The sequence below is a fragment of the Diadema setosum genome, chromosome 10 (assembly GCF_964275005.1).
Source record: "Diadema setosum chromosome 10, eeDiaSeto1, whole genome shotgun sequence".
In the NCBI taxonomy this organism is placed as follows: domain Eukaryota; kingdom Metazoa; phylum Echinodermata; class Echinoidea; order Diadematoida; family Diadematidae; genus Diadema; species Diadema setosum.
In genome coordinates this window covers 20,039,272-20,051,963 of record NC_092694.1, presented here as the reverse complement: position 1 = coordinate 20,051,963, position 12,692 = coordinate 20,039,272, and the positions used below count along the sequence as shown (strand labels likewise).

Below are 12,692 nucleotides of genomic sequence, written 5' to 3'. Positions count from 1 at the left end.
CTTGGGTGTTCCTAACTTTTGTTTCATTTCCTAATTTCTAGTTATCTGTGGTATCAAATAGCGGCATTTTGTTAGTTGATAATTTAACTATTAGATGTTTTGCCTCAAGTTTTCTCTTAATTAATTAATTAATTCATTCATTCATTAATTAATTAATCAATTAATTAATTAATCAATTAACACATCACAAATCACATAGGAACATTAATAAACACAGGTAGCTTGTGAGAAATTTCCGGCAGAGACCGGCGGGTGGCCACCGGTACGCCTACGGGTCACCGGTAGATGACCTATCGATCACCCGTCGGTCGCTGAGCAATTTCGTAAAAATCGGCCAGTGGCCTGTGGGAGATCGTCCAGTTGCCGATGGGGCATCGCTCGGTGACTGCTCAGACTCTGCTCGTTGCAGATCCCCACATTTCGCCAAAATTTTACTGAAATCGATCGGTGACCGACGGGAAATCGACAGGGCGCTGCTCGGTCATCGCTAGGATTTTACAGCCTGCTCAGCATCTCCAAAAACTGCTGAGCGGTGCCAAAATTTCAGCAGCGACCGAGCAGGCTACAAATCGGTCGGTGCCGCTCTGAGTTGTGACCGTAGCCTTAGTCTCCCCTCACCTCCAGTGGGCTTGACAAAAAAAAATAGTTGCCCCATCATGGTAGAATCATACAGTACAGATGTATATCAAACATAATGACACACAATATTCTTCACATAAACAGTCAAATAAAGGAAACCAAGATTGCTGAGCTGTGACTCGTATTCATGCTATCTTAAAACTGAAACTTATTACCAGGTAACTGCATTAGGCACTTTTCGATTTGCACGTTGAGCCAGGCGTCACCATAGGTTGACACAATTTTTACGCACTGCACATGTGTGAGCGTCGACCCTCGGCTCCTCACCCAAATTTTGAACGCGTTCACCCCGGTTATCACTGTCCACCCAATTCACTTGCGCCGCGCTCAACCGGCCTTATCTATGACGTCACACTCCTCTCGCGATAGACGAAAATCGTGCGAAAGAGCACGATGTGTCTAGGGAAATCTGTGCTCAGTTCACCTGTTCTTCCATTTCTTTCAAGAGAATATTGATATTCTAATTACATGAAAGCTTATGATCTTGATACGTCACAGCAGCAGCGCTGACATACAAACTACAGCCTCTGGTACCTACTAGTATGCAAGCATGGTGTTACCGGACACCATGGTATTACCGGACACGCACATTTTTGCATACTAATGACATTCTGTACGCACGAGACCTCGTAGATTAGCCTCACAGAACATTGTGTGGACTGAAATCGCAAAAAACCTGACATAAAAATGTAAAAACACAAAGAAATTCACATTTTACCTCAAATTTATAGTTGAGGGACCCGCACCTCGTCATAGTTAATATTTACGCATGTTTAAATCACATTTCACATCTGAAATTCTATGAAATCCCACTCACTTACAGGAAAAATGCTGAAGATTCCAATAGAACCAAAAGTTCACTGATCGATATCGGAAATTTGTAGCTATCGTCCTCAAACGCGAACGATGCAGAATAGTTGCGCTCTAAGGGGCCCGCAACTCGTCACCCGCGCGTGCAACTCCCATAGACAAAGCACGTAAACTAGAAGTTGAGTCTAACCAGTTGTCGATTTCTCACAAGGTTTTATTGCGTGAACTGTTCGAAATGTTCAAACCAGACATTTTACTGTAAAACACGAAATCTAAGCCTCATTTGCCGATTTTTTCTTTGTCATCCGCTCGGTGAGAATGTGTACGGTGATTGTGATTCTGGTGCAAGGACTAGGTGCAAGAGATATTGATTATTTCATTGCGAATATCGTGTCCAGTAATACAATGTGATTTTGCACCGCGCAAAAAGACAACTTTTTATAGAGGGGTATGTTTGAAGCATATTTTCTAAAAACTGGAGCGAACAATTGACATAAGTTGGCTGAATTTGTAATTTTCAGGAGTCTGTGAATAAGTGATGTTATTTTTAGCCGAAATTTCATCCTCTTGAGTACGGAATTCAAAGCCACGAAAAAAAAAGCATCCGGTAATTGGATGTTCTATCCTACTTTATTTGTCTGCTTTCACTGTTCCGCAATTTGCTACTGCATACTGTAGTCCCACACATGCATTTACACGTAATGCTGTACGCAATCACATCTCGGTGCTTGGCCTGGTGCAGTGCATTTACCTTGTAGTCTTATTATGCATCATGTTTTAAAGTCCATATAATTCATCCCAGGATACTTATTCGGCATCTAGTCAAAGACGAAATGAATATTACAAGTAAAAAAAAACAAGTCACAACTTCCGCATATATGCACCCAAGGCACAGGTTGCCTCCTGCACACGCCACGAGACGTGACGCCCGAAATCGAAATGTTTATTAGCAGCGGGTCAACGTACAGACGTGACACCTTGACGTACGCTTGCGCTTGGTGTCACAACCTTCTCGTTCACCCAATCGAAAACTCCCTATTACCTGTCATTTGGATTTCTAACTTGCATAGATAGGTCTGCCAGCTACTGTGAGACTCAAGCATTCATAACCAGGAAAACATATATTTATGATGCAAATTTGTCAAATGCCATTGTATATCAATTCCGTTAAAACAAATTATGTGGCATGAGCATGTCAGTTAAAGGTTCGATTCCCGTTGTTATAATGAGCGATGCATGTTGTTGACATGTGAAGTACAAACGGTACAGCTGTCCCACACCATATGAAACTTGGAATCAAGATACTACAAATTGTACAGTACAGGAACTACACTCTGTCTTGTAATAGGCTGTACAATTTATAGCCTGTGGATGCTGAAATCAAAACATCTCCTATTCATCTCCTATATCTTGTCTTGAAACAAATCTGAGAAGACTGTCAGAGTTTGTGGAAGATAAACCCAAGCCTAAAATTACAACAATGCCAATACTGCTGATTGATCAGTCTTCCTTGTGGGGCTATAAAGTTGCAACTCTGTCAAGATTATCAGCTCACACCCACAAGACAGACTGCATCAGCACTTTCTGGTTGCCACAGACAGAGCAAGGGCAATGACATTTTCAATCCCCGGTTGAACACTCATGAGTATTTCTGCTAAGATAATGGGTACAAAATGAGGAAGTAAAGTATAGAACTTCCCTTGATATCCTGTACTTTACAGAGCACATATGCATTGCCTGTGAGACTACAAGAGGATAGATTTTTGCCTTGTAAAACAGCACAGTAGATCAGGCTCTCACTTTTGACTCATTAAATATTTTCAACAGTACACTAGGAATTATAAGGCACTAGTACAATGCATGATCATGTTCCATAGAAGAACACTGAATTCAGATCATAATCTTCTGCAGCCACTTGAACAGTTAGACAGAGGCAACTGCTTTGCAATACATGATTAGTCAAGCTAGTCGTCAAATGATACTCCACTCTGAAAGCATTTTTATGGGTGCTCAGGCAGTGGTAGCCAATGGTTTCTACATCTCGGTCTTGCTGGTTGAGCACAAAGGTTCAATTCCTGATGTTCCCATAGGTCTCATTCAGAAAGACTTGTAGTCATGGAACTGTGCATGCACACACACACACACACACACACACACAGGAGGAATACAGTGGGTGAGATTGACGGCTTCGCCCAGTATCTACTTTTAACCTGAGTGGCAGGCTTAGTCGAAAGAGAGAAAATCAATTTCTGCCAGGATTGATCCTTACAGTGAAAAATAAATAAATAAATAAATAAATCTCAAGCCATAATGATGCATCTGCAATGACACATAAATTTCCACCCAAAGCAAAATAGCACTGTAGTTATAATTATTGTTCTTTTTCTTTCATTTCCTTCTTCCCTTTCTTCTATCCTATCTCTATGCAAGTCATTTTTTCCTGCTATTTTTTTTCTTTGTATATACGCATCAGGGCTGCAAGCAAATCAAGCTATACGCTTGTTAATTAGCTATAGCCCTTCTGTATTACTTATTGTACTGCATATACACTTTTGTTATATAACATTGTAAATCAAATTAAGACAATCTCAATTCAAATGGACTTCCCTAACCTACCTAAATACTGGAAAGAAGGCATACACTCTGGAAAAGTGTGAACTGAGAAAAGAGGCTCTCAAGAACAGGATCATTTCAAGCATTTAACCTTTACCAAACCATACTAACTGTGTGATGAAAGGGACAAAACACAGGATGTAAACCACCAGAGCATCAGCAATGAAGGGATTATTAGATTAAGCTGAAATAAAACACATTCAGTCCATGATTAAAGATAATATAAAGTTTTGGTACCTCAAAAGTTTCCCTGAATTTCCCTGTCTTAGTTTGTTTTTCAGGTTAAAGGACAAGTTCACCTTCATAAACATAAGGACTGAGAGAATGCAGCAATATTAGTGGAACACGTCAGTGAAAGTTTGAGGAAAATTGGACAATCAATGCAAAAGTTATGAATTTTTAAAATTTTTGTGTTGGAACCGCTGGATGAGGAGACTACTAAGGCTCGTGATGTCATATGAGTACAACAGTTTAAAGAAAATGTAAAGAAAATTCAACATATTTTCACTTTTTTCGCATGATAAAAGAGCACTTGACTTGCCTCTTTCTAAAGGCAGTGGGAATAATATTACCCATAACATATGTCAGTAACGAGTCAAGGGAATGTGTACTTTTTCAAAAGATGAAATTTTGTGAAATTCTCTTTATATTTTCCTTATATTGTTGTACGCATGTGACATCATACACTGCAGTAGTCTTCTCGTCCAGCGGTGACTGCACAAAAACTTCAAAAATTCATAACTTTTGAACGGATTGTCCGATTTTCCTCAAACTTTCACTGATGTGTTGTACTAATATTGCTACATTCGCTCAATCCATATGTTAATGAAGGTGAACTTGTCCTTTAAAGTACCTTTCATATAACTAACACTGTGAGACTTACTCGCCCAAAGTGCTCTCATGTCTTAGTAATCATGCAATTAACTGCGACCAGCAGCCCCATACGCACAATGTAATAGGGCTTCGCATTGTAGCATTCAGGATCATGACAGACTAGTATCGCGGGTAAATATCAACTTAAAATCCAAAAATTTCTTCAATTTGAAGACTTACCGTATTGAAAACAGGCTTCGGGCAATGTTTGGTTCTGCCAATAGTCCCTTTCTGTTCGAAATGATGACTGAATGTGACTCGGTCGAGAGGACCTTGGGAGAGCTACACTGAATACTACAGCCAGCGCATGCGCACACATCACATGCGCACAAATTTCAAATCCATGAACGGATAAGATGTCTGTGTGCGCATGCGCTGGCCGTCAATTCAGTGTAGCTCTCCCAAGGTCTTCTCGACCGAGTCACATTCAGTCATCAATTCAAACAGAAAGGGACTATTGGCAGAACCAAACGTTGCCCAAAGCCTGTTTTCAATACTTCAACTTAACTGGTAAGTCTTCAAATTGAAGAAATTTTTGGATTTTAAGTTGATATTTACCCGCGATACTAGTCTGTCATGATCCTGAATGCTACAATGTGCAGCTCCATTTAGCTATGCGTATGGGGCTGCTGGTCGCAGTTATCATGCAATAATGGTTTCGTACAATACGTGTACTACTGAGTACCTCGCAGTACCGCAGCGAGTCAAACTAACGGCTCTGGTACGAAACCATTATTGCATGATTACTAAGACATGAGAGCACTTTGGGGCGAGTAAGTCTCACAGTGTTAGTTATATGAAAGGTACTTTAACCTGAAACACAAACTAAGACAAGGAAATTCAGGGAAACTTTTGAGGTACCAAAACTTTATATTATCTTTAATGCCAACTTTCAAAGCAGTAGTGTTATTCTTTCAAAAGTTATTAGTCTTGAAAGTGAAGAGTGTGCAAAGGATTTTAAGAAATGAAAAGGGGCCTCTAAGACATACCTGATCATTCTACACTCCCCTCCCCCCCCCCCCAAAAAAAAAGGGTTGTAGAAAAACAGCTGAAAACACTTTTCCATTCATGTTATGATCCCAAACTAAAGAATCATGTAGAAAGATAGCTCTTTCAGAAATATGAAAAACTCAAGATCGACTCTGTTGACCCATTTCACCCTTTTTGAGTCCTCATGTAATCAAGGGGTGCAACTTTCTGTTGATTTTTGTGATGCAAGGCCAAATATATATAATGAAAAATCGGTCTCCACCAGGAATTGAACCCAGGTCTTTGGCATGGAACGGCAACGCCTTAAACCACTCGGCCACACGGCAACGCCTTAAACCACTCGGCCACGGAGACTTCTCAGGGTTCAGGGAGACCCAAGCTCGATTACCCAGCAGACCAATTCTTCAACCCTTTATGAACATATTTCTTTTTGGGACAAAGCCATGCTTCAGCTGGATCTACTACTGATATTCAAGTATCAGTGAACTGATTAGGGTACTGTTTTGTGAGACAGGTAACCGGTGCATACAGCTTTTGGCTTTCTCCGGAAAAGAATTTAGATATATATGTGAGATATGACGAAAGAAAAAACAGTGCTTAGCTTGGACTTATTATTCCTCTTACGATTTCTCCTCTTTTGATAAAAGAGCACAAGTTGGAAAAAAATATATATATACTATCGAGAACATTTGTGTACATGTACAATGATGCAGTAGAAACAAATAAATCAAATCAAAAATCAAATTTTGGGGAAAGGGTAATAGTGACAAGAACATTATCACATTGTGGAGTGTTTATTCCTTTTCTCAAACTGAATTATACATTCCTGATAATGCATACTTGATTGCAATTAACTTGAGATTATCGGTACTACATGCAACACAAAAGGTATCAGTACTATGTGCAACACAAATACAATTTCATTCTCACTTGCAAATTGGGTACCTGGTAACCAGAAAGCTAGTATACTATATAGATAATCTACACATTCATGAAATGATAATAATATCTTGAAACACCTACACTGTAGATCATATTGCAATGGTAAAGTAGCAATGCTTTATCACATGGATTAAGAAGAACAAAATAAGATAGCTATGGAATGTTAGCCTGCAAGATTTTGTCTTTGTTCATTCAGTACATTAAGTACAGCTTTAGAAATGGCTGTTGGCTAAAATTTAGCCATTTGACATAACAGGGTTTGGTTTTGACTGAAAATAAACTGACCAAGAATGAAACAATTTGAAATACTATTTTGTGATTCAGCTGAATGTCTAAATGTCCACAGAACAATTCCCAAAAAATCTATAATATAGAAGAAGCTCTAGACAAATAATTGCAGTTAATCTCTGTGTCAAATTTCTGATAACTCTGATAAACTACAAGCACAAAATTGTTCAAAATGAGCAGATAATTGCAATGGCTAATTGTCTCGTATACTGTATAAGAATGATGTTAAGTGCGTCATCATTCAAATGTTTATACGGTAAAATCTTTGCCCAAAGCACATACCAGTGATTCCACCTATTTGACTTAATACCCTCTGAATATATCATAATTTTTTACTAGTGCAAAAGTTCAAAGTTGAGATTATGACATTGCAGAAATGCTGTTAAAATGGACAATCCTGCATCCTGCTCAAATGCACTAAGCTTGTCATAAGGGTCTTGTTACAACAAAATTTCAGAACAAGACTCCACACAGGCAGCAAACATGACCAAGATGGCTTATTTTATCTTCCTGCTGTCCCCTGCTTTCTCACTAAAATCTCACATTACACTGACATTCAAACAGTCATCATTTCATATCATTGTCAGATTTGCTATATCTTTCCCTCTTACCTTTTTCTACTTTTCAAATATCAAACAAAACTTCTTTTTTTTTCTAACAGGACACTGCCCTTTTTTTTTCTAATAGGACACTGCCCCTTTAAACTGCCACTAATATTGCCTCAAGCAGTCAGGTTACACGGAAGTGTGGCTTAATATCACCTTGTTATGAAGGTATAAATAACAGAAAGCAAAAAAAAAAAAAACATACATACATAAAAGACTCTAGCTAGTGTCCGATCTGGCCTCGGAGTACATGGACTCACAGATTCCATACAAAGTGAGCGATATGATGTTTGACTTGATCAAAAAAAAAATAATAATAATAATAAGTTTGCCTGTTTGTTTCAACTAAAACAAAATGTGCAACCACCACAGCCAGAGGAAATTCAATTAAAGTTTCCATAACTGCAGAATCTTGAAACAAAAATAAGGTTCAATATTTTATATAAAAAATTTGTTGGGGGTTTTTTCCCATAAAAGCAAGGCATATGTTTTGATACACACAGAACATACCAAAAAGATGTGATAAATTGAATATGGAACACAATCTTAAGTTTTGCAAACATGCATAACTGCTTCTACAATAACTTGCAATAACTTTCTACACAGGACAACTTCTGACCACATGCAGAAATGCAAAAGGTTGACCAACTTACCTGATCATAGAAGTAGAAAAAAGAAACTTTATCTTTTTCCAGCAGCTCAGCATAGCTCTTGGGCAAGTATCGCACACGCAGCTCATATCTTGGAAAGGAAACATTTACAAGTATTTTACATTACATATGACAGAATGTTTCGCGTAACTCATGATATAATAAACTGACTTTATTGAAAATATAGATATTACTTCATTACTCTTTCAAAATGAAATACAATACTGGATGTTGTACCTTGCTCTCTGAACTATACTTTGATACTTTGGAGAACAAATGAATGAAAAACATAGTTGGCATACCAATTTGGTAAAGTTTGTATTAAAGGTATTAGCCCACATTTGTAAACCTGCAGCAATTGGTCTCATAGTAAGCATGGAGTTTGGGTATGATTGCAGTAACACCTGTGCAAAATTTCGTTCCAATTAGTCCATTACTTTCATAAAAATAAATGAAAATGCACCGTAATCCGTATGCATGCGTATAACGCTCGCTAGCTCCGGTCCACGTACGTGTTACATGTACAATGTACGTAGCTATAGCCCGCGCTCGTAATTCGATTTTGGGTCGGGTTGACCCGGTTTGAAAATTGATTTTAAAACGATGATTTTCTCTCTTTTATCGAATGGTATAGACAAAGAGCGACAGGTGAGGTATGTTACTGTTATAACTTGTACTTGAAGTCATATTGGACCTGTTTTATGCAGTTTTGATTTTCATGGGTTTGCAAATGTGGGCTAGTACCTTTAAGATGATCACCTGTGACTTGCTACACCAGTGATCACTTATATGTGTATTCTGATGATATTATGCATATTTCCTCCACATACTTGTACATACAGTGGTACATCTATGCAATATATCCTAAACTTACCACAGAGTTTAACCTTGGATTTGCTCTCTCATCCCCATCTATGGTGGAATATGTAAGTTATAAATTCAAAGAATAGCCAGCAATACAACATGTCAGCAGCATGTCAGAGAAGAATATTGAGTTTGGGTCACAATATGCTATAAGATTTGCCATCCAGGCAAAATTGGTCCATTACAATAATGTGACAGATTAAGGGATTAGAAATTGACACATTAATTAAACCAAAATCGGTAAACCAACATGACTTTACAGTGTAGCTACTAATGTAAAAGTATGAAATATTGGCTGGCCTTAATGGAGAGACTAAAATATCTTGCCTGACCCAGGGCCAGGATCCCTTAACATGTTCAGAGCATGTGCAATATCATCCTGGCAAGGCAATTAGAATTGTAATTATGATGCCCAGCTAATTCGTGCCATTTGTAGATCATTATCTAACGCTTCATTGTTTTAGTAATGCAATCCTAAAGCTGCTGGTATTTGCAAAATTACAAATAACCACACTAGTGTGGAAGTGTCCTAGTGCACAGAGTTTCTTTGTCTAATTGCACAGTTTATGAATAACATTTGAGAACTGTGGCCATCTCGACAAGTTGATTGCCTTTGCACATCAGTATGCACATGGGTCGGGACAGGATGGGACATTGGAGTAGTATGGTTTGTAGTTTTTGCATGCAAAATGCAAAAGCAGCATCATATTCTTCGCAGAAGGATATTATGATGTGGTGTGGCTTAAAGGTATTCTATCTATTTGTAGAAAGGGTGCTGTGCATTTTCATTCAAACACTGCATACTGTACCTCATAAAGACTGTAACATAGAGTATAGCATGATACATTCTTAACAGAGTGCGGCTACAGCACAATCTTATTTCTTTACCACTTTAGCACAAACAACTAGAGGACTGAAATTTGTTACGACAATTTTTCTACACTTCTTGAACACGCATATCATGTAAAACAACCTTTACAACATGGGATCATGTACAATACACTGGAGGTGATTTTTCTCAAATTCAAAAGGTGGCATTCAATTAAAGATCTCTATTACCCCCAATAAAATGATAACATACATCAATGATTTCAGTGAATACAGCATTCACATAGCATTCATAATCAACAGTACAGAAGTGTGCATAAATAGCTCATAACATAATTGTGCCAGGACTAACATAGTATTAATAGACTAGTCTATACAGTACCATTTACATGCATCACACAGGACATTTGATGCAGGGGAGTTGTGTGCACTGAACTGCTTATTTCCTGTATGAAATCAATGTGATTTTCCAGAGTCTTTAGTTTAAATTTGGGCACTGTTTGGTTCAACTAGACAACAGTATTGCAATTTGAAGAGAGCAGAAAGATTTTTGAGGTCATGTCACTTCTTCATACTCTCTGATGACCACAAAAGCAACACATTACACATCTACATGGGGGGGGGGGAGTGGAATCTACAGTATACATCTGCTGACGAGCAAGTACATTGTACTTCCACATACTGTAAAACTAGACATTTTTGCATGCATGAAACTTTCACAAAGTTCTTGAGCCATGATTCTCGAAAGTAAAATAAACACATGAGCTTTTATCTAAATAATCCAGTATAATGCAGTATTTTCTCATAGTCTGCAATTTGCGAAAGATTCATGCCATGCTTGTTTCTGGGTTTTTTTTTATAGTAATTTGATGACTGATGGTAGTAATGCTTTAATATAACATAATTTCCAAGTCGTCAAGGATTAGTCTAGTCCTTCACATCTGATGCTTACTTCCACTCAATGGCAGGATGGTAGGCTTCATATTTCTTCTTGACTTGGCCAACGGTTAGGTCACGATGCAGCCAGTAGCACTCCTCAGACAGGGTGTGTTGGAGTCGAACAGCAAATGAGCTTTCGAAGGCACGCTCCCCTCGAGCCATCTTACTAACCATAGCATGGATCACATTCTGTAAATAGTCAGTCATAAAAATAAAGCTGTAACACTGTACATCTGTGGTTCTCCCCCACCCCCCCCCCCCAAAAAAATGCATTAAAACTCACTTTTTACTGTAACAGCTGGAAGGAGACATATACCCAGATTGACATGTCAAATGAATGTAAAGCATCATTTTGTTTGCCCTCTAGTCTGTTAAATTTGAAAACTTGACTGTGTTAGAACTGCCTTTTTTCATATCAGCAATCAACAATGAGACATGCACATGCACCAGGTCACATAGATGTCCTAATTTGACATTTTTTATTATGATTATTATTGCTTGGTTTCACCTGGCTTAAGGACGTTCCACAGTTGAGTTTGTGCGCAACCTAGCTGCGCAGGTCGGCAGTGAAGTAACAAAGAACGTAGAAACGCACAAGTCGAGTGCTAAGGTACCTAGGGGCTGTAGGCCCTAGTCGGGGACTACTAGTCTACTAGACTAGGTGTTGAAAACAACAACAACAACAACAACAACAACAAAACAAACAGATGACACATATCTCATCTTTAGGTCTAGCAACTAAAACAATCTGAGTATCTCTGTTAAAATCTAAATTAGATCTAAACTTGTCATTACTACTACAAAATATTGGGGGTTTTTTTTCAATTTTTGGTTACAAAATACAAGATCATGAAAGTGTTATAAAACAAGTATTTATCACTTTCACCATTCAGATATTAATTTTTGATTACCAAATCTGGTGTAACAAAAGGAGAATCAAAGAATTATTTCTTTTCGGGGGGGGAGGGGTACTCAAGGTACATCTCCATAGTTTACAACACACACTGTACCAAACACTGCAACAAATAACACAACATGCAATCTACAATCAACGTCATTATATTAAGATTTGTTTTTCCTTAGGAGGACCGTCAGACTAATGCCAAAACTCCCATTTCCTTATATTTGTTCTTCTTCCTCCATTATCACTTTCTGCACATGGTTACAGCTAGTGGGTAAAACAAACAAACCAACATGTCAATGTGGAATTTTCCACGTTTGCGTCCACAGTAAGGGAAATTAAAAAAAAAACGCAGATGGACCTTCCTTCCTGAATATTTTTTCACCATATCACTGCAATTGTGACACATTTTTTGTTGGGTTTTTTTTTTTTTTTTGTTTCTTTGTTTTAAAGAAAATGGGGTTTTGAGTGAACCACATGAGATTCATGTATCCTATAGCAGGGTATATCCCTGCATTGATTCCTGGCCAGATTTAGGGGTCTTACAATGATTTCTGTCGCAAGGAGGCTCTGCTAGCACTAAAACGAGCACATGAACCCCCCATTTATACAATTGTTCTGCATTAAGTAACCCTTCTTCTACAATTTGATAAAGTTTCGTAAAAATGACATGGGTTTTGAATGTACAGCATGCCATTCATGAAGCCCACCTAATCAGGGCGCCCACGATAGGTTTATAACTAGATTTGG

At 38.2% G+C, this 12,692-nt stretch overlaps 1 protein-coding gene across 4 annotated transcripts in view; it reads right to left on the bottom strand.

The window, feature by feature from the left end:
• LOC140234291 (focal adhesion kinase 1-like) overlaps positions 1–12,692 on the bottom strand; it is a 189,279-nt gene that overhangs the window by 143,710 nt on the left and 32,877 nt on the right. For all 4 annotated transcript variants that reach the window (XM_072314350.1, XM_072314352.1, XM_072314351.1 and 1 more), the window contains exons 3-4: positions 11,055–11,230; positions 8,414–8,501 (exon numbers count right to left, since the gene is read on the bottom strand). In XM_072314350.1, coding sequence (XP_072170451.1) covers positions 8,414–8,501; positions 11,055–11,230 — 264 coding nt within the window. The remainder of the gene's footprint in view (positions 1–8,413; positions 8,502–11,054; positions 11,231–12,692) is intronic.